The sequence below is a fragment of the Eretmochelys imbricata genome, chromosome 4 (genome assembly GCF_965152235.1).
Source record: "Eretmochelys imbricata isolate rEreImb1 chromosome 4, rEreImb1.hap1, whole genome shotgun sequence".
NCBI classification, from domain to species: domain Eukaryota; kingdom Metazoa; phylum Chordata; order Testudines; family Cheloniidae; genus Eretmochelys; species Eretmochelys imbricata.
In genome coordinates, this window is record NC_135575.1 from 92991515 (window position 1) to 93014145 (window position 22631).

At 41.8% G+C, this 22631-nt stretch overlaps 1 protein-coding gene across 1 annotated transcript in view; it reads right to left on the reverse strand.

Moving 5' to 3' along the window:
• Positions 1-2326: 2326 nt before the first annotated feature.
• Positions 2327-22631, reverse strand: part of PDGFRA (platelet derived growth factor receptor alpha) — a 34768-nt gene continuing 14463 nt past the window's right edge. The window contains exons 9-22 of the mRNA XM_077814576.1: positions 22261-22454; positions 21655-21749; positions 21415-21547; positions 15374-15478; positions 14016-14126; positions 13545-13698; positions 12873-13039; positions 11179-11294; positions 10632-10754; positions 9927-10038; positions 6950-7049; positions 6721-6826; positions 4727-4962; positions 2327-2474 (exon numbers count right to left, since the gene is read on the reverse strand). Of these exons, the coding sequence (XP_077670702.1) occupies positions 2327-2474; positions 4727-4962; positions 6721-6826; positions 6950-7049; positions 9927-10038; positions 10632-10754; positions 11179-11294; positions 12873-13039; positions 13545-13698; positions 14016-14126; positions 15374-15478; positions 21415-21547; positions 21655-21749; positions 22261-22454 (1900 nt within the window). The remainder of the gene's footprint in view (positions 2475-4726; positions 4963-6720; positions 6827-6949; positions 7050-9926; positions 10039-10631; positions 10755-11178; positions 11295-12872; positions 13040-13544; positions 13699-14015; positions 14127-15373; positions 15479-21414; positions 21548-21654; positions 21750-22260; positions 22455-22631) is intronic.

The following is a 22631-nucleotide window of genomic DNA, read 5'->3' on the forward strand; positions in this document are numbered from 1 at the left end:
TTGTCACAAAATAAGAAGTGCAAATGACCCTTCAGTTATCTAACAGGCCATTTGTGTTTCATAGATTCATAGAGTTTAAGGCCAGATGGGAAAATTAGGTCACCTAGTTTGACTTCTGGTATGTCCCGGGCTCTTAAATTTCATCCAGTTACCCCTGTGTTGAGCCCACTCACTTGTGTTTGACTAAAGCATAGTTTGAGTTTACCTCAAGCCTATTGTCCACAAAGGCATCCAGTCTTGATCTGAAGCCATCAAGCGCTTGAGAATCCATCACTTCCCTTGGTAGTTTTTTCCAGTGGTTAATTACCCTCCTTGGTAAAAATCTGTGCCTTACTTCCAATTTGAATTTGTCCAGCTTTTGTTTGCAAATGCCTCATTTGCATCCATAACTGCATGTGGCCTTAGCCGTGTGACATTCTGAAATTCAAACCCATGCTGATTTGTCTGTAATAATGGCAGTACTACATTTGGGACCACATTTTGCTCTCCTCTGCTCACCCACAACTCTCCGTAATAAGTGAAGTCAAGAGGAAGTGCACAGCGTTTCTGAGGGCCTAACTGGTCCTTCAAGTTTAGTTTTAGTTTGTTATTCAGAATCCAGTCACTTTGTTTTGTTTAGTCACTCACTGATGGTCCAATTGCCACATGTAATAGGAAAAAAAATTCCCTCACAAGCTTGAGTCTGGATCTCATTTGTGTTGACTGTGACATTTCAGGTACTGAGAACTTCCTGTTAGGTGCTCAGTGCACTCAACTCCTACTGAGTTTAAAAGCTGAGCACCAAACAGGATTTGGCTCATAACTGGCAGGTATCTTATTTTCATCTGTAAGACTTCCAAAGCATCATATATCAATAACACATCGTATAGTGACAGCAGCAATCATAGCACATTCTACATACGTATGATGTCAACAAACGATGCAGAACCAAGAGTGGATTAAATTTTGTACTCCCTCTTTTCTAAGTGAAGGAGTCAGACCAAAATAAGCAACACACTTGAAAGCAATTACCTGTCTTATAGTTAGGGTTGGTAAAGATAACAGAGCCAGCTTCCTCTGCTTCTATTGAAACCTGAAAACTAAGATAACAAAATGTATTGCAAAATGATGACTGCACATTTAATCTGGAGTCTCAGGCTAAGAAACAAGACTTCCTTGTCTGCTTCCAGAACAGTTCAAATATCAAATCAGTTTTTCACATATGACCCCAAAATAAGCTCTCTTTTGAATAGATGTGCAAAATATTATTTAAATACTAACAATGATGTCGCTATTGATTAGTCATACTTTCCTTTTACAGTAACTTGGGAAACATGGTGTAAATTAATGAAAGGTTTAAAAATAGCTTTAAATTTAAAAAACCTCAGTAAATCAAAGGGTGATTAATTGCTTTTAGAACATCTGATTAGGAAAGCCACTCATCTGATGCTGGAAATCTAACTCTTCACGTCTTAGAAGACACAAAGTTCTTTTCTACAGTGAAACTAGTTTTAGCTCACCAGAGCAATTATTATATCGTATACAGTCAAATACAATAATTGTTTCATATAAACATTTTGAATCCTAAATCTCTTTACCTACTTAAAGTTTTAAAAACTGTGCTTTTGCTGAAGGACAATGAGTTATAAACTATACAGTTAGTGTTACTGACAGTAGTATTATGAAAACAGCTATCTTCTATAGTTAAAGATTCACTAGGCTTCTAACACCTGTTATAGAAGGCTTTTAAATTAATTAATTATTATTATTATTCCCTTTTATTTGCATTAACTGTGAAAAGTAAAATGTTATGTAGTTCCAGTACCTTTAAGTTTCAAAAGTGGTTTTTGCATGTACTTCATTCACATGATAGCTCAGCAGCAGCTGAGATTGAGGGGCAAAGTACACAGAAATCTTGAGTGATCTCTTCTAAGTCCACAGAATATATTCAATGCACACCTCAAAAGATCCTTGAGCAGACAGTTATTTACATAATTACAATGGTGATGTTTTGCTGCAGTGGAAATTCTATCCATCGGAGTCAGGAATGCCCTTGAAACACAGAATTGGTCTGTTTATGGCCTTTGTCCTTCTACCTATTCAAACTGCAAATACCACTGAGATGCTACTGAAGTACTACAAAAAGCAACACTGAAAAGCTGACTTCAGCATGTCCCACTCTTTCATATTCAGGATGATCTCTGTGCGCTGGGAACAAATTTCTACTTTCCTTACATCCTTTGTATTGCAATAAAGTGGTTTTCTCTACAGAGTAAAAAGTCCTTAGAGCACATGGCGAGCTTTCTCTTGTGACATAGCTCAAAGATATCCATTAATTCCATGTGAATTACAGGAAGCTGTCTTCAACCAGGTCTGAGGAATCTATTCCAATGTCATCCATCATGTCAATGTCCTCAATGGTCTCATCCTCTCGCTTGATAAAGGTAGAGCTGCTAGAACCAGTCTCAATGGCACTTTCTTCAGATGTCTGGGAACTGTAAGAGGCAAAGAAACTAGGAGCTATAATAGTGAAATAATAATAGTGAAATAAACATGATATTTGAATTTCTAACAGTTGACTCATTTACCTGGAAGTGGATCTATGCACCAACCTTCTGGCACCTTGGGTTATCTTAGGTGATCTCTAACTACCTTTTTCTTAGGGTGATTGATATCTGGTATGAGGAAGTCACCAGAGGATAATGAATCATTTTCGAATTCAAGGGAGCAAGTTGACCACACTTTCCTGAAAATGCCTCCTGCCAACTCATCCATACAGTATTCATGAGTGAAACATTAGACTTGAAAGAAGTCCCCACCAACCAATATCAGACACTGCTGTGGCAAATGGATAATTAGAAAAACTTGGGAAAGAGAGGGAATGAGATGCTTAAGAAAAAGATGGTACAACAGAGACCATAAGGGCTTAGATCAGGCCTGGAAACTCTTGCCCCATGGTCAAAAATGACCTCATTCCAGTTTCTCTTGATAATAGTCTAAAGGTACAAAAACTTGGCTCCTAGGATCTTAACTTTATAATTAACAGAGTATTAAATGAATGTAGCTGAAAATACTGCTAGCCACATTGTGCTACATTCAGCTACCCTCATTCACATTAGGTATTTTATTTATGTATCTATTTATATTGATAAGAATCCACTGATAAGAATCCCATCCAAAAGCTCTGTCACCAATTAAAAATCACAGAAAACCCCTCTGAAATAGCCTAACCCCATTACAAGAACCAGCCGTTCTGAAATAAAACCAATCAATCCCTCACGTACCTCAAATCCTGTTCCAACTCACTCATTCCCAGATGAACAAATGGGGCTTACTATGTGCCCCAAAGGCCAGTCAATTTTGTTATGTTGGACCAAGCTGGAAAGTTAACCCCAAAGGCGAGGGGCCTCCTGGAAAACATCCTGCCAGATCCCTTCTCTATGGCAGTACAGTACAAGAGAGGAGGTCTCTTGCGTAGGCAGGTCCCAGGCCATAACGAGTACCTGGCTTCATGGGCTGCCCCATTGAAATCACTGGGGCTAGTCACAGAGAGCTGCACTCTATACCAGAGGTGGGCAAACTACAGCCCGCAGGCCACATTCGGTCTGCAGGACCACCCTGCCCGGCCCTTGAGCTCCTGGCCCGGGAGCCTTGCCCCTGGCCCCTCCCCCGCAGCTTCAGCGTGCCACCCCACCAGTGCAGGAGGGGGCTGCCCTGCAGGGGCAGGGGAGAGCAGGAAGGGAGGTTCACCTGCAGCCTCAGGGGAGCAGGTGGGTGGTGCGGGTGGCGGGAGCGCGGCGAACGCAGGCGGACGGCTCAGGAGGGCGGCTGCGCGGCCGCCTTCGGAGAGAAGCGGCGCTTTGAAGGGGAAACTGCCGCTTCTCTCCAGCTGTGCGGCTGCCCCTGCTCCTCCTGAGTCCTCCGCCCATGTTCGCAGGGGGGTTGGATAGGGGGTGGAGTTCCAGGGGACCTGTCAGGGGGTGGGGGTGTGGACAGGGCCGGCTCCAGGCACCAGCGTTCCAAGCAGGTGCTTGGGGCGGCAGCTAGAAAGGAGCGGCAGTGTTTCCATGGCGGCAGTCCCTCTGTCCCGCCAGCCACGGCAGCAGCTTCTCTGTCCCGCCAGCCGGGGCAGCAAATCGGTGGCAGCTTCTCCCCTTTGCCATCCACGGTGGCATTTTTCACTGCTTGGGGTGGCAAATACTGTAGAGCCGGCCCTGGGTGTGGATAGGGGTCGGGGCAGTCAGGGAGTGGGAGGGTTGGATAGGGGGTGGAGTCCTGGGGGGCCTGTCAGGGGGCGGGGGTGTGGATAGGGGTCGGGGCAGTCAGGGAGCGGGGGGGTTGGATAGGGGGTGGGATCCTGGGGGGGTGCAGTTAGGGGCAAGGGTTCCCAGGAGGGGGTGGTCACGGGACAAGGAGTAGGGGGTGTTGGATGGTTTGGGGGTTCTGAGGGGGGCAGTCAGGGGGTGGGAAGTGGGGGGGCACACAGGGCTAGGGTTTGGGGAGGCACAGTCTTCCCTACCCAGCCCTCCATACAGTTTTGGAACCTTGATGTGGCCCTCAGGTCTATACCCTGACTCATAATGAATAGTACCTAACTCTACAAGTAGCCCCACTGAAGTCAGTGGGCTATCTTTCTAGTAAGGTGCTACTCAAGAAGAGTAAGAATATCAGAATCTGGACCAGTCTAGTAGAAGGGTGAGTGAGGATGACAGAATCTGGCCCATAATGTACTGTAAGCAGCAACTACCTGTGCCTGTTCCTTTTGCCGAGTTCATCCTCGGAGACGGGATCAATGTCGGGCAGGGGGATGATGTAGCCACTGTCAGCACTCAACCTCTGCTCATCAAATCCACTCTCCCTGTCCTTTAGCTTGTCTTCATTCTTGTAAGTGACACCGATGTAGGTGTTGTCACAGTCCACTCTCATGCGTGTGACCGCTGGGTGGTCGCTTTTCAGGAAGTCCAGATGAATCCTTTCATAGCTCTGAAAAGATTCATTTTAAAATGGTCTTTGAGGCTGTACAAGAAGGTGTCCGCTCCTCAGCAACCTGCTGCAACTAGCTGTGCTGTGTAACTAAACCAAAACGGGAGGCACTCTGCTTTGGTGTGAGCAGGGGCAACTCTATTGCCCTGAGCTGAGCTGGCAAGGCTTATTTGAGGTGTTTTACAAGGCTTCTTTGGACCAGTGCCTCCGGCCTGATAATACACAATGGCTACTAATATTTAAAAGATGGCTGGGTGGGTTTCATTTTAAAATAGTGTTTGTACACCTCTACGTGCACACCTTGGTGCACTAACATCTCTGCAGGCAAGTGATAGCATCTTTCAGAGGCAACTCTGGATCCAAACAGGGAGTTGTTAGTTTAATTATTCAGAGGTGCATGTATGCCATGAGACTGGTTACCATGTGACTGTTACTCAGTATTAGTGCTGGGGATCAGCGGGGATCAGGGAGCACTGGCACTGCATGATCTTTCTCCCTTCTATTTTCTGTGTGCAGAGCTCTTCCACCTGCTCTCGTTCCTCTAAGCTAATGAGGAGTGACAATGAAGATCCCCATTGGTTCTCTCCCCTTCCCTGAGTAGGGAGCAGGAGTAAATTCCTCTGGCTCCTGGCAGCTACCCTTCCGTTGAGTCTACTGACCAGATCTGGTACCTTCTCCAAAGAAGAAATGAGAAGATATTCCTGCTGGCGAGATGATGAATTCCTCTCCTCGCTCACTCCATTGGGTGAGGCCCAGGAAGTGTGGCTGTATGCAAATGGAGCCAAAGATGGTGGGCAAGTGAGGGGTGGGTGTGTGTTGAGGAGGGGCAGAAATAATGAATAGGTCTGTGAAGAGGAAGAAGAGGGATTCAGACATCTGTGAGTTTGCAGGGGCTCAGGAATGAGGGGCTGGGAAGAATACAGAGAAGCATGGATGATGTATGGGGTGGTAGAGGACCAGCAATAAGGGATGAATATTGTGGGGTAAGAGGCCCATCAGTGAAAAATGAATCCGAAGTTGTGGGGTGAAGAAGTGAGGAGCAGGTTTATGGAGGCACAGGAGTGAGGGTGAACAGCAGAAGCGAATGGAGTAGGGTGACTAGATGTCCTGATATTATAGGGACAGTCCCAATATTCAGGGCTTTGTCTTATATGGGCTCCTATTACCCCCACCACTACCCCGTCCTGACTTTTCACACTGGCTATCTGGTCACCCTAGAATGGAGGGGCAAGAGTGAGTGAAGGCTGGGGGAAAGCAGAAGTATGTACATGTGGGGGAACCCACTAATAAATGCTCGGTGCATGGGAAGCAGGAGTGAGTGATAGGAGTGTGTGTGTGTGTGTGAACTGGAGTCATTAGTGCCTAGGCATCACGGTTCAAGCTGGGGAGAATGGGTTGATGGAGGCTGGGGGAGATTATACACACAGGGGAATTGGTGCCTTTTTTAGGATTTTTACATTTTCTGAAAAAATCCTATGCAAATGTGTAGGGCCAGCTCTGTGGTTAACAGAAGGATTAAGATGATAATGGGCCTACAGGAAATGGAGAGTGCTGTCCCTTATGTAATAGTGTAAATTGATTACCACCAGCAACCTTAGTTTTATAGCCTTATAGTCTCTTATACACCGCAACAGCATACCTGAAGCATTTCATTCACATGGCTTAATGACATGCTTACTGCACAGATGACCTGAGCAGCTAAATTACAACTCCTCTGGGAACAGATACAAAATGCAATGGAAATTCCAGAGAACAAACCTTCTTGTACTCGCCAGGCAACAGATTCTCCACAATTTCACTCAAATGGTAAAAAGAAGGTCTTTTCTCCGGTTCGCTGTTCCAACATTTCACCATAATCTCATACCTGCAAATAAGACGGAAACCAGTTTCATCAGCTGGAAGTTGAAAATCAACGGCCAGAGAAACAAAAACAAAATCAACTGGAGGTAGGTTTTGGTATCGGAGAAACAAAAAAGAGCATACGTACACTTCACTGGTAGCATGGTCAGGTTTTGCCATTCGGTAGCCACTTTTTATCTTGTTGTAGAAAGAAGAATCAACCATCATGCCAGGGTATGGTGTGCCACCTTAATGGTAAAAGGCAACAAAAGTGGCTCTTTTACATTATTTGAATACTTCCAATGTTATAATAAGCCACGACTAAATATACGAAAAACCAAACAGCCAGCAGACCTTCATTAAACCACAAATTTCTTCCGCTGGGTATTTGATGAGCTGGACATGGAGATTGGAGTGGGGGGTTATGATGATGCTCAATTCATGTGTCTGATTAATATTTTCTGCATTAGTTGCTATCTGAAATTTTGGAAAGTGCTGAGTGTGAGCTAGATTTGGGGAGGTGGGAGTTGAGGTGGCTTTTCTAAGGCTCTTTAATCAATGTACTGGATTTCTGAACTGGATGCTGTTCTTTTTAAATCTTCTGATATGTCAGGAGTTAGGGATTGATGCTCTAAATCTGAAAATTAAATAAAAAATAATTCATAATCTCTGTTGTCTCTCCATCTCTCAACAGAGATGTAATAGCAGGACACTGTAGTGAGATTTCATTATTCCTATTATAATTGGTTGCTCGTAATGCCCCAAGGCCCCAACTGAGATTAGAGTCCAATTTTGCCAGGTGCTATAAAAACGTGTATTAACGTACTGGGAAGGTTTTGTTATTTATACAGCATATGGTACAGTATATTTACTAGTACAATATCTGTTCTTTTTATTGGCTTTTACTTGTCAGCAGATGTTTTATATGTTTTTTATTCTAAATCTATCTGCCTGGATGAAAGCTCTGCCTGTGAAAAAAATTGGATTAGTGTTGTTATGCTACAAGTTGTCAATATCAAGTGGGTGCTGGCCCTGAATATTGGCTAAGAGCTCAGGCCCAAAAGGGGTAACACTATATTATGAAGTGTTATCAGAATTAATTAAAGCCAAACTACAGCTGACAAAATTAATGAACGAAGTACATTTCATGATGCATTATCCATGACTATTTTTATTGCATTTTTTCACTTTGGGCAATGTTCTGCCACTTTTACTGACATTGAACAGCACATTACTCCATGTGGCATCCCATTGGAACTGATGGGCGAGTCAACAGCTCAGCACTCAATAGAAGCCACTCAACATGCGTTACTCTGGCAGAATCTGGCCCTTTACAAAATTCAGTTATTCATAATGGCTCTCCCCAGGACTAGCGTGAGTTGTTGAGGTTCTGATGTACATCTTTGGAAACTGTTCTTCTATAGAACCAGAGCATGACTTTAATGCCCTATGTTTGTACAGCTCCTAACACAAAGGGGCCCATGATTGAGGTTCCAAGGTGCTTCAGTAATACAAATAAATAAATAAATAAATACACATGCCAGAGCTCACATTAATGTCCTGCAGAAAGAGAGCTTAATATGGTCAACAGTTTTATGTGAAATGTCTTTTAGGAACAATTGTAACAGGCCCTACTTTACAGAAAAATCAATCTGCAATATTTGTGAAGTTTATTATGCTAGGAGAGAGAAAGGAAAGACAGTGCAGTGGTACAGGTAGTAGCCTGGGGTTGGGTGGCCCAGGTTCACTTCCCTGTTCTGCCACAGACTTTCTGGGTGACTTTCAGCAAGTCTCTTAGGGCTTCTCTACAATGTCCTGCAGTTCAGACTTTGGGGGTGTGAATAGCAGTGCACTCCAACGTGCTGTGCTGTAACTCCCATGTGTGGATGCTGCAGGTGCAAACTAAAAAGTTCCTAGTTCGTATTAATGATTAATGTAAGCACATATAGAGATGGTGCTAGGACACTATAGACATGGATGAGTTAGGACTACCTGAGAGAGAGATATTATATTGCAATGATCTGATTGTGTTTGAACACCACTACCCTCAGAACTGCCCCACTGTGTGTCATAGGCCCTCCGCTGCAGGATTACATTAACGCAGCCTAGGAACCTTTTAGTTTGCACCTGCAGCATTCATATAGGGGGGTTACAGTGCAGCACTTTGGTACATTGCAGGGCAGTGTAGACATAGCATTAGTCTCTCTGGCCCAGATCAAAGTATTTAGGGGCCTAACTCCCACTGATTTAAAAAGAATTTAGGCACCTAAATACATTTGAGGATCAGGGCCTCAGTTGCCCATCTGAAAAATGGGGGTTATAATACAGCCCTACCTCACAGCAGTGCTGGGAAATCTTAAAAGATTGTGAGAAACTTAGGTACTAAGGTGCTGGGGACCGTATAAACACAGTTGATAGACATGCATCTGTTGCTGTTTTAAGAAGTATTTATGTGACAAGCCATTCTAGAGCTTAACAGTCTCTGCTCATTTTAAGGGATATTGTCATGTGGTGAGCCTGGGGCTGTTTAATAGGGATTACACAGTTGTAGTCCGCTCTCATCATTGTAATTTCAGGCAGACTCATGTAATCCGGTCTCTTCCTACCAGACTTGAAGTGAATCACTGGAATGCCTGGTGCAGCGGTGCTTTGGAGACTGCTGCTGCTTGGAACTGCCAGTGCAAACAGCCAGCTCCAGTAGCCCTGCTGCCCAGAGCATGTTTGCTTTAAACCTCCTTCAGCCTAGTAAAGTTTCCCAGAGCCCAGCATGCAGTCTGCCCCTCTCCTTTGGTCCAGTAAATGGAAGTAAATGAGACAAGGATGGCTTTCAGCTCACTAGCAGCCAACTCAAAGTCAGCAGCAATCAACAGCACCAGCCTTCAACCTGCCCACCTTGTCATAAACCAATATGATCAGTTCTCTGGGACAGGGACTGTCTTTTTACTTCATGTCTGCATAGCACCTTACACAATGGGACTCTGATCCCAGTAATATCCAATAGAAATAATAACAACAATTCACCCCTGTAGTTTGTTGTCACAATAGTATTTACAGTTCTTATTTTAATGTAGCATGAACTCAACCAGCTTAATTACTGCATGTAAAGAAGTGCTCATAGTACATACCAAGAGAAAATATCTCCCACAGCAGAATGCCATAAGACCAGACATCACTTAATGTTGTGTACAGATTGTCAAAAATGCTTTCAGGTGCCATCCATTTCACTGGGAGAAAAGTCTGCAACAAAATAAACATATTAATCATTACAGAAATCCTGCTCAGTACAGCAGATGTATCATTTGACAGTAGGAAGAAGGTTTGCCTTAATAAATGCACTTTTGCTAAAGTAGTTAGTAATATTTTTTATTCAAGGAAATATGAAGAGGTTACAGGACTATGAGCAAAGCTTCTACTTACTCCTCAGACTAACTAATCCAGGAATATCTGAATTGCTAAATTATTAGCAAGCGACTCAGTTGATTTGTGGACATGATATAGGAGGTACACTGGTGATTTGCTTATGCAAATATGTCACTGACTGCTATGTTATGCTACATCACAATGGCATTCCCTTAGTAATTCATCCAGTCACAAAACTTGCCAGTTAAAATCTCATCCTGCAAAATACTAGTTCTGGCCAAGGACTCTTCATCTTTCAAACAGACTTTGTGAAGTCATGTGAATTAACTGAAAAAAAAATTGTTTCTCTTGTTTTCATCCAACTGTCCATTAGTGTAACCAAACACTGACCAGAAGAACCTTAACAAGAGTATTATACTGACACTTATCTCAATTAAATACTGAAATAAAAAGATTAAACAAGTACATACGCTGCCTTTGGAGACATAGTTGGAATCATGCATGATGTCCCTAGCCAGACCAAAGTCACAGATCTTCACAATTTTTCCTTGAGCCAGAAGGACATTACGAGCTGCCAAGTCACGGTGCACACACTGCATGGAGAGATAATAAGTCATTTACAGAGATACCAATTCCCATGAAGGCCCATTTCTTTTGGAATGCACTGTCCCCGCCCTGAAGGAAAAAAACAAACAAAATTTGTTGACTTTGCACAGTTTAAATTGGACGACCTATTGAGCCAGCGTTCACGAAGGGCAGTTGTGGGAGGGGATGGGCCTTGTCAGCTGGGAAAGTGTGGGGTGAGAAAGCTCTGCTTTAAAGTGGCTATTCTGACTGGTGGCTGACATGGGGTAGGAGAAGAAAAATGCTGCTCTTTTGGTTTTGTAATCACTTTTGTCTTGTGTTTCTAGTGAATGGAGAGGGTGCCTAGAACCCTAAAAGGGCACTCTTCCATGTTGTGGTTTTTAAATCCAAAAAAGACTAGGCCATTTCTATTTGGTTCCTCATGGCACTTACATTTTTAGAAGCCAAGAACTCCATCCCCCGTGCAACTTGGTACATGAAGCTTAGTAAATCGAGCAAACTGAGGCTGTCAGAATTGTCGTCAGAAAGCAGGTTTTTGACTTCTGGTTCTGTTGAAAAAGGCGGAGGGAAAATATGCTTGTGTTATAAAAGTGTATTCATGCCATGAAACCAGTGCCCAGTTCTTTCTACCTTCTATGCTTCTGAGGTGATGACTTTAGCAGATTATCATGGCCCAAAACCATCTTTTCGGAATAAATAATCCCGTTGCATGTTTGCATCAGTCACTAATACAGACTGCATTCCTTAAAAAAAGAAAAAACATCTAATACTAAATATAGTTTTTGTTTGTATTCTGTATATAGACTTTTTTTTACAGGGGATTGTAGAAAACGGCTAAGTTAGAAAGGGCCACTTACATTACGTGAGTTGTTCTTACTATTTGACATGTGGTTAGAAACAAGACATTGATTTAGAGACGGTAATGCCATTAAAACTTTTGTACATTTTTGACCATTTCAGTTTTGCTGAGCGCTGTTATGTTTCTCAGCAAGTATGCATTGGGACATGTCCAGTACTGTCACTGGAGGATCAGGAATTCTATGGCAATCATTCTTTTTTTAACAAAAAAAAAATGACAGCAAAGAGCAGACTAGGCTATTCATTTACCCCTCCTGGCCCTGAGCAAAGCAGCAGTGCACTGGTCTGCCAACTAACTCTGGGTCTGCAAATGATTCAGGACCTCAGGCCTAGAGCCAGAAGTGAGCAAGCCTCTTTTGGAAGCAATGCTTTGAGTTTCTGAGAAAAGGGGAAAGGAAAGGGATGTGTTGCCCTTCATCACCCTGTTACATAATCCAGAAAAGCATCTGGAATTTTTTTCCTTTTCATAAGTGTCAGTTAATGAAAGTGAAAACAGAGAAAGAAAAATTATTCATTAATTATTAATTATTATTATTATTAATTATTACTGTCACATTGATCAGAATCTTGCAAAACATACAAAAGTAACAATACCTTTGCCACTTAAGACTCTGAGGCTATGTCTACACTACTGCGGTAAGTCGACCTATGCTATGCAACTCCAGCTACGTCAGTAAGGCCAGGCTTGATAAAGCCCTTCCTGGGATGATTTCATTGGTGTTGGTCCTGCCTTGAGTAGAGGGTTGGACTAGATGACCTCCTGAGGTCCCTTCCAACCCTAATATTCTATGATTCTATGAATAACGTAGCTGGAGTCAATGTACCTTAGGTTGCGTTACCGCAGGGTCGACGGGAGAAACTCTCCCGTCGACTTACCTTACTCTTCTTGTCAGGGGTAGAGTACAGGGGTAGATTGGAGAGCGATCTGCTGTCGATTTGGCGGGCTTCACTAGAACCGCTAAATCAACCGCCGGTGGATGGATCTCAGAGCGTCAATCCTGGCTGTAGGTAGACCAGCCCTAAGTGTCACCATGCTACACACCAGGGCTGCTGAGAACTTCACAGCAGAAGCAGCAAAGATAAAACTCCATTATTCTTGCTCCACAAGCATAGGCGCTTATCACTTGAGCTAAAGGAGAATCTTTCTCCCTGGTAAGCCCTAGGAAGCTTGCCACAGATATTGGAGTAGTTCTAATTCCTTCCACTAGAGGGCAGAGGTAACAAGCATTTCTGAAGGAATGGTTTTTAACAACAATTAATGCAGTTACCTGACACAGATTTTTTCTTATATGAAGCAGGCCGATCATACATTGATCTCTGGATATCCGAATACTTAGAACCCTCCTTCCGTTCCAACATTGGCACATACTGAGTCGTATCAGCTTGTTTCATGTCCATGTATTCTCCATTGTTTTCAAAGGATAAAATGACATAACTGAAATAATAAACAAAGGCAATATTGCCCAGTGATTTGGTTCATATTTCACATGGCATCTTCATGGTTCTGCTTCTGGGTCATAGTTCATTGTGGTGTTGTTCATGTCACTCTGATGTATAGAAGTATAAAAAATTACTTCTCATGGTAATAAATAAAAAACATGCCCAATATTTTCAAAGCGGAGTGCCGAAATTACGTGTCTAAATATGGATAGAGGAGTCTAAATATAAGTATCTGATTTCCACAAATGCTGAGCACTCACACATCCCACTGAACTCAATGGGAGTTGCAGGAACTCAGCTAATATTATTGCCTGTGGCATTTATTTTAAATATTACAGTTGATCAAAGTACACCATTCGTTCAGACAATTTTCATAGGGCCCAGTCTTGCCAAGAAAACCCATATAGCCAAGTCAATGGGGCTATTTGCCTAAATGAAGATTTGCATTGTAACATCATGCCCTTAATGGGCAAACTATAATCCTTTTTGTCCTTTCCCACCTTCTTGTGCTTTCATCAGCTGGGTTCATCCCAAAAATGTCCAAGTCCTTCTTTGGCTTTTCTGGATGTCGGCTCAGGAAATTATCCCTGTTTTTATGCAGGTAGTTTACCAAATCTCCATAAAAGCAGTATTCAGTAATGATGTAAATTGGACCTAATGAAAGAAGGCAAAATAATACCTTGATGATAAAAAATATATGTCAATGAAAAGATAATGGAAAACTAAATATACAGGGGACAGTGTTAAGGATTATGCATGTCAGTTTGTTGAGCAGTGAGTATAACTACTAGTATGTATAGGCAGTTTTATCAGGCATCCGTTTACTCACATTTATTTTTAAAAGTACTTGCTCAACATATAGGCTACGTTAAATGCTAAATTTTAGTTGCTTGGCACATTCTAATTTGGGGTGGTTACAGGCTCAATTTTAGTTGCTTGGCAAACATTGATATTGTGTTAGACAAACCTACCTGATTTAGTACAAGCTCCTAAGAGATTCACAATGTTCAAATGGGGCCCAAGATGTGTCATTATCTTCAGTTCAGACATTAGTGCCTGTTTTTCACTGGATCTAGCTGTGGCTGTCAGAAAAATAAATAGTTCAGTTAATGGTCAATGATCCTTGTTCTTGAAAAATGTTAATATCATTCAGTTAATACAACTATTGAATATGATACATTGCTTGCTTGGTTTAAACATTTATACGGAGGCCACTTAAGGAGGGCTTTGCACTTTATCTGGTGATGGCATTTCTGAAGGTCTAATGAGAAGTACTAGTCACTAATAAAGACTCAATTGATCCAATTCACTAGTGGGCCCAATCTGTTTGCCCTTCTTTGTGGTATGAAGCAGTCATAATCCCAGGTTAGCTGACCCTTTGGGGATTCATCCATGGGTGGGTGAACCTCCAAGTGGCACAGAGACCAGTGCTTAATTTGTAATGAAAGAGGTGTCAGGCTCAAGCAGTTAGGTGCTGGGGCTCAAGAGATGTTTTATTTTCATAACTGGCATGGCAAACCCAGGGTCTATGGACTGCCAAGCCCAGAGGTGCTGGGGCTCAGCCCTGGCAAGCCCTGGCACAAATTAAGCCCTGACAGAGCCTCTTTAGAAGCTCCCTCCTGAGCATCCCTACTCCCTGACAGCACCTGCTGGCTGAAATGGCCCTTGGGGGCCATTGGAAGCTGGAATAAAGTAGGGCAGCCCTGCGGCAAGTCTCTTTTATGCAGGTTCAGACTGGCAGCCAGACAGCCCTAGGATCAGGGGCCCACAATCCTTCTGTCCAATCCCTCCAATCTTGCACCAACCAATCGGTTTTGTAAGATTTATATATGCAAGTGCTAACCACCAGACCTCTATGCTCATGTCAGAGCACCACTATGAGAAATACTTACAAAAATAGAGATATTAGATTCCAAATGTTTATTACTCTTTTTACCGCTAATGTAGCTCTTTCCTGTGTGAAGGATGAACATTACCACATTTATGCTGTAGACATTAATTTTAAATGTCTTTTAAAGTCATTGGGTCAGCTCCTCAGATAGCATAAGCTGATTTAGTTTCGGTGGAACTCAAGTGATCTACTCTCGCTGAGAACCTGACTGATTCTACTTAATTCCACCATGGTATCATTTTAATCTGTTCAGAAAGGTTATGATTATTTATCCTTTTCCAAACTTTCTGAGTTATCATGATGTCTAAGCCAATGCAATTAAGATAGAATCTTCTAATATGTAGGGATAAATTATAAATACAAATTAAGACAATGCTAATAATCCTGCATCATCTTGAAGCACCTGGCTTGGATACTGACACCATGAGGATTACTTACGTTTCAGCATTTTCACAGCTACCTTCATCACTGGCTGAGAGCGACTTAATCCATATGCAGTTCCTTCAACAACTTTCCCAAACGCGCCTGAACCAAGGATTCGACCTGCAGACAATAGAGTTTGTTGTTCAATGAACAGTTGCACGATAGCTTATCTCAGTTTCTGCTGCCATTGCGCTTTATGTAATGCTGCTGGTATGTGTTGTTATTTATGCAGACTGAGCATACTTATTCATCCAAAACTATTATTATTATTAATGTCTGCTCCTATCACCAATAAAAATCAATTAAGCAGAAAAGGACAAGAAATTAAAAAAAATTGCTTGGATTTAATAATATTCCTAAAGAAAGCCAAGTAAACAAGAGGACAAGAGCACATTATTAATCAGCTTGTAGGGCAGGAGGTGACATCACTGAAACTCCCTGTTTCAATCAGGCTTGTCCACTACCCTAATCCTTTGGCTGAACACTTTTAACTATAGAACATTGATTTCCTAATGTCTAATCTAAATTCTCTGTTCCAAATTCTGCTGTGGTGTAACTGACTTCAGCTGAGTTGTGCCTGCTTACCCCTTAGCTGAATTTGACTCTCCATCATCAGTTTGATGCCATTACTGTCATTAGATACCATGTCATACAGAACTATCAACCTAAAGGGTAGCCAGCAGAGTGCCTTAGATCGTTATGTCCACGCTCTAACAATAGGATAGATTTGATGGTGGTACCAGCTCAGTTTAAGAATACAAAAGCAGGGACTATCAACAATCTGAGAGAAGTTAAAATATATGTGGATTACACATGAGGGAAAAGTCCTCTGAAGTTTAATATACAAATGTGTTTCATATGCAGGAATAGATTTTATGACAGTTTCCAAGTGCTGTATTAACACAGCCCATGTTTAACCCACTTTATTCTGGCCACAAATCAGTTCAGACAAAAATTGTGAATTAGCGTATTCTGTCTTCTGTTGTGGATTCAGTATGGGGAAGAATTGTGTATGGAACGGATATGAAGGCTTGAGGCAGACTTTTAATGAAATATGCAACATGCAAAAACACACCCAAATTAGTAAATTCCATGGATTTCATAAATTGCAGATGTCAGTATGTGATCACATTCCTGATCACATTTTTTTTTTTTTTTTACTAACAGTACAAATAAAAGGTCAGAAGGTTTCCGTTCTTATCAGGAAATACAACATTGCAACATTTAATGTTCATGTGATTTATACATATCTGCCATATATTGCACCTGCCCTCTCCTGCGCTTCTGGAGATGATGCTTCCGGAGAAGCTACTGTTTATCTTAACCACAGTACATGGCCTATCTGTAATTAATAGACCAACTCCTATATGAAAATTCCAGCCAAAAAATGCATGTATCACCAAAATAGACAGGAAAGATGGGATTTTCAAAACTGGTCAGTGCTGGCCTAACTATAATCCTTCCTAAGGTCTCTCACAACTTGGTTACAAAACAATATGAGAATTTTTTTCTCTCAGCTTCCTATGCACCAATAGGTTCCCTTACCAGTCAGGATGTGAGAAGCTTCCTACAAAGTTTCCGCCATCCTGAGTGTGTAATTTAGCAATGGAACATTTTCAGATTGCAGATCTGTGAACCACATGGCAGGATGCAGCCCCTTAAAACATGCTGCTGGTGCGGTTTCATCTTGTCATCTGCACTCTCCAATTCCGCCCACAATCATATCGTAAAGTGAGCATGCGAAGGGCTTCCCCTCATTGGCATCTCCGCTAAATCTGGGGGCTTGTGGAGAACAGTGGGAGCACTTCCTGAATGTCAGGGAATTATTATTTCCCTTTTTCACCCCTTTTCACGTATTTTTTTAAGTCCTGCTCCCCATGTCTTTTACACTTGCATTTTGATAATAGGTGGTAGTTAACTGCTTAGAGCTGTATCGTTGCATCTGCCACAGAGCAAAGCTCCTTATGCTATTGGTACAGAGACCTTGACTGGCAACCCCCAATTAGACTATACATTTTCTTTTATTTTTACTATAAAGGTGCCAGAGTAACAGCCCTGGAGAATGAATTCTTCTATTTCTCTACATCAGGGGCGGGAAAACTTTTTGGCGGGAAAACTTTTCGGGTTTCGGAAATTGTATGGAGGGCCTGTGAGGGGAGGCTGTGCCTCCCCAAACAGCCAGACGTGACCCAGCCACAAAGTCTTGTGACACCAGCTACAACAATGCCACATGAACGGCTGTTCTCTCTTTCAGGTGACATTGTAAACAAGAAGCAGGCAGCATTATCAGTCAGACTTGTCTGTCTGAGCGATTGGCTGAACAAGAAGTAGGACTCAGTGGACATGTAGTCTCTAAAGTTTTACATTTTTTATTTTTGAGTGTAGTTATTTTTTGTACATAATTCTACATTTGCAAGTTCAACTTTCATGATAAAGAGATTGCACTACAGTACTTGTATGAGGTGAATTGAAAAATAATATTTCTTTTGTTTTTTAGAGTGCAAATATTTGTAATAAAAATAAATATAAATGAGCTCTATACACTCATATTCTGTGCTGTAACTGAATTAATATATTTTAAAATGTAGGAAAACATCCAAAAATATTTAAATAAATGGCATTCTATTATTGTTTAACAGCACGATTACTTTTTTTTACTCTCTTGACAGCCATATTTTTAAATCTTGTTGGTAGTCTGGGAATGCGAGCAAAGCCATTAATAATGAGTCTGTCTGGCTTCAGCAGTCAAAGTGGCACTGGATTTTTAATAAGACTATTGTGGCAAATCAGTGGCCATCTAGGAGATCATGGGTGTCACTATGTCATACACCATGGCCCTTCAGAAATCCACAGGACCAGCTGGGATAGACTTCAAATCTTGGTACTCAAAATTTCCTACCACTTCAGAGAAAGACGAATGTCAATTAGCTATTAACAGTGGAAGGCCTATGACACATAGCAGAGCAGTTCCGATTATGTCCAGCAGAGGGTAGTGGTGTTCAAACACATTAATCAGATCATTGCAGTATAATTTCTCTCTCTCAGGTAGTCCTAGCTCATCATGTCTATAGTATCTAAGCACCATCATTATATGTTATTTTCACAAAACAGGGTTCCCTCCCCTGGGATTTTTATTGCAAACAGTCCTCACGCACACAAGTGGCAAATTCATCACCCAGTGCTTTATTTACAATGTGCTCTATAAATGTTTGTTCCCATAGCATAACTTCTCCCCAAGTCTTCATCTACTACCAAGGCACAGGGTAAAGAAGAGCTCTCACTTCTCTGAAATCTTGGGCTTCTTTGGCCTGAAGGCACAGCCTTCTACCCTGGGCTCTTCTTGCCTTTCTTTTTTAAGGGTAAATTCCAGCTGAAGAGCTGAATCACCAGCTAATTAGTTAATCACTGAGAACTTAAATTATTACCTCCTCAATTTACCGCAGGTGGGGATGCTTCCAAAGAGCAAGGAGTGGTGAGTCAGCCTTGGGCGACTCACACTCTGGCACTGTAATACATTGCGGGAACAAGAACAAAGCAAAATTGTCAGTGCAACCTCAGTTTATTGAATTCTAGTCAACTGATACTCCAGTAACCCAAAAGCTGACTATGGTCACCTAGCATGGTATTGCACTCCAGATATGACCGGCCTGTAAAGCAGGTAGAAGGATGCTGGCTGGCTCACACAGCTAGAAGAGGAAGTATACACATTAAAGGAACACCACCAGCTAAGCCACATCCCCAAATTTTCCTAAAGGCTTTGGATAACCTTTTCAGTAAGTTACTGCATTGCTATCTAACTGATAGAATAGCAGAAATTCCATTTGAAAAAAAAAAAAATCCCATCATACCAGTAAAGTCAATGGGGTTCACTGGCATAAATGAGGGCAGAATATGGCCTATATGATGAAACTGCCTCATAAGAAAGACATATATGATGAATGTATATTCAGCATGTCAAGAAAAATACTTGTGCTATCCAGATTGCTATAAGAACATGCAGTGCCATTTTCTAAAGTTAACCTTCCTAAATTTACTCATAAACAAGAATGCATTGAAGTAAACTGATGCTGATGAGTCAAAGAGAGACAAAAATTACTGTGGTGGACTGTTAACAACCCCAGTTCCGATATTTGTTTTATACACATAATCAAAGCCAGGGATGTAGTCAAATAATTCCCATAAGTATCCACCATGGTTTGGTCTGCAGTTAGCAGAGCAAATTTAATTAACTGAATTTATTTCTGAATCAGATACATTCACTTGAGAATCAACAGAAATCCTCTCTCCGGCAAGAACTGCTTTTGATTATATTGACTCACACAAGAGGAAATAGAAATAGAACATATTTTGTAAAGTGTATCAAACAAAAATGCCTTTCATGATTTTCTTCACTTGTGTTTGTGTATTATTTGGTGCATAGATACCTCCATAATGGGGATGTTAGAAATGCTTAAGATGCTATAGATAAATAGGAGAGAGAGAGAGAAAGAGGCAGGCAGGCAGGCAGGCAGGCAATTATTTATTATACCACGCTACCCAAAATTGTGCTGGGTATTTACAGGTCACCTATAATGGTACAAGAGCCCTGCCCTGAAGAGCTTATAATTGAATTCCACATGAGACGTGACAAAGAGACAACAAAACAGCAAAGCAGGGTGGAAAGAAGAAAGGCAGGGTTCACAGAAATAAGTTTATGTGGCAATGGCATTTGACATCATGGATTTATCATTTTAAAATATTTTAATAAAACTGCATAACTACTTCCATATTACATTGGGTGTCTACACACAGAACTAATAAATGTCTTATAAAATAAAAATGCCATTGCTGACTCACTTCTTGTGGGCATCTCAGCAGAATTGAATCGTAAGGCAGGAATTTAGGGAGGGAAGAAGAGGCTAATGGACTGACAAACCTTTTGGGGAAGGCACTATGTGTGAAGCAGGGTGGAAGAGGAATATAGGAGACACTAAAGTACGGGGCTCAAGGCAGACATCTCTGGTAGAGAAGAGTGGTCAATGGGTAGCATGAGGAGAGATACAGGCAGATAAGTAGGCAGGGACAGTTCCACAGACCCTTGAAAGCAAGGACAATGAGCTTGAACTTGAGGCAGTAAAGCAGGGATAGCCAAAGGAAAGACTGAAGAGACAGTGACAGTTTTGTAGGGTCTTGAGGGAGAGAAGGAAGGCCAAAGACAAAGAGGTTACAGCAATCAAGACAGGAGAGAGCTTTGCTGTCTGGAAAGAGAAAAATGTGGATCTCAGAAATATTATGGAATAAGCTTGGATGTGAGAGGTGAAGGAGAGGTAGAAGTCAAACATGGCCCCAGGTTTCAAGCCTGGGTATCAGGGAGGATGGTGATGGGACAAAAATAGGAGAGAGAAGAGGATTTCGGAGGAAAGTCAAGGAGCTAAAATAGGTAGGTAGATAGATGTATTTTTGTTGTATTCAGAATAATTTTCCGTGAAAAATCAGTTTGTTTGTTTGTTTGTTTGTTTGTTTGTTAATAATTTTGTAAAGATTCTGCATCAGCACAGAACATAATGGTTATCAGCTGTATTGCCAGCCATGGCCACAGAGATTCACAGTTGTCCTGGCACTTTCTGTTCCCAAATCCGAAGCGCCTACCAATGCCACTAAAGGAAAATTTCCATGAACTTTAATAGCATTAGGGTTTATATGGTCTATGGTCCAGACACTAGAGGGTGACATGATCAAGCACACTTGGGCATGGCTGAGCTTCTGTCCAGTACTGGGCAGTGGTACTTATATAGTTGCCAGGACATTCTGATTTCTAGATGTTTTGCAAGACTTTTCTGGTTTTGTTTATATACCAGGTTAAGAATTCTATTAATACTGGATGGCATAGAATTGCCGTGGTCTGATCATTCCATTTAGCAACATAGAAAGTTCTTTCCATATAAACAGACTTTATCTGCAACAGTTTGGCTCTTCACAGAGCTCACCCAATGAGTGCAGATCAAGAGCTCTGATTCCCCACATGCATTAAATCAACTTCTTATCTCTACAAAAGAAGAGGATCTCAAAGTTCTTACCAAGTACTAATCCATCTCTAGGAAACTCCCATCTTGAGTCATAGGGCAGTTGCATTGGATCCACATAAATGTACTCATGGCCATCAGGGCTGATGGACTCAATGACTCTCCATCTTATCTCATACCTTGGTTTCTGCCGTGCACAATAAATGAAACATAAATTGTCAGGCTCATGCCTGATTTAAGAATGGGTCAGTTCACTAATTCAATTCAGTATAGAAATTACATATTTTAAGTTACCTGTTTCCATATGATGACCAGGACAATCAGTGAAATAATCACAATCACTATTAACACTAGGACTGCTGCAGCCACAGTTAATTCTGATCGCAATGCTGAAGTAAAAGAAAAGGCCTCAGTTTAGATTTGCCTCCATGCAGAGAGTTATGACAGAGGCCCGAGTTTGTAGGTGACAGTAAGACTCCCACCTCCTTTGCCATCAAAGTTCTTGTGCACTGCAGATGTGAAAAGTGCAGTCTCCAGAGGCAGGGGGCATTAAGTCATTCACTGCCTATAATAACTTTGCCTTCCTATTTCAGGAACAACAACAGTGGTTGCCTGGAAGAGACTTCCATGGCCATAAGTAACTAAAATGAAGAGATGGATCATGGAACCACATAATATGGGAAAGATGGATTCAGAATTAAGACCTGGAAAATGGCTCTTGTTCAAACTTCTGGGGAAGAGCTGCCAAATCTGTTTTCATCATTATTTACTTTCAAAGAGCTGGTGTTTTACCAATTAGACATTCACACTGCATAATTATTTCCAGATTTGATTGGGTTTATTTGAGGAGGAGTTTGAAATGGCTATTTAAATCTCTCAGGAGTGACAAAGTTAACTCACTGGGCGCCACAAGCTTCAGTTCCCGAGTAACGGCACCAAGAGTGTTCCTCGCCATGCACCGTACTACCAGGGTTTCTTCTACCTTTTGGAAGGTCACCTGGCTTTCCACCTGGTCCTTATCAACCCGATGAGCCTCCATGTGTATATCTGAGATGTTGTTAGTCAGAAGCATCCATGAGGTATCATTACTGCATCTGCAGAAATCGAATAGCCATGAATATAGACATCAGATTTATGTATGGATGAGCAAGCGTAAACAAAGTGAGGATCACCCTAAGCACCCTTTCCCTACTCCCTTTCCCTGGCAAGAATTATTTTAAGGACCAAAAAGAAAAGGACCAAAGATGTTTAAGTCTGTACCCACTTCCTGA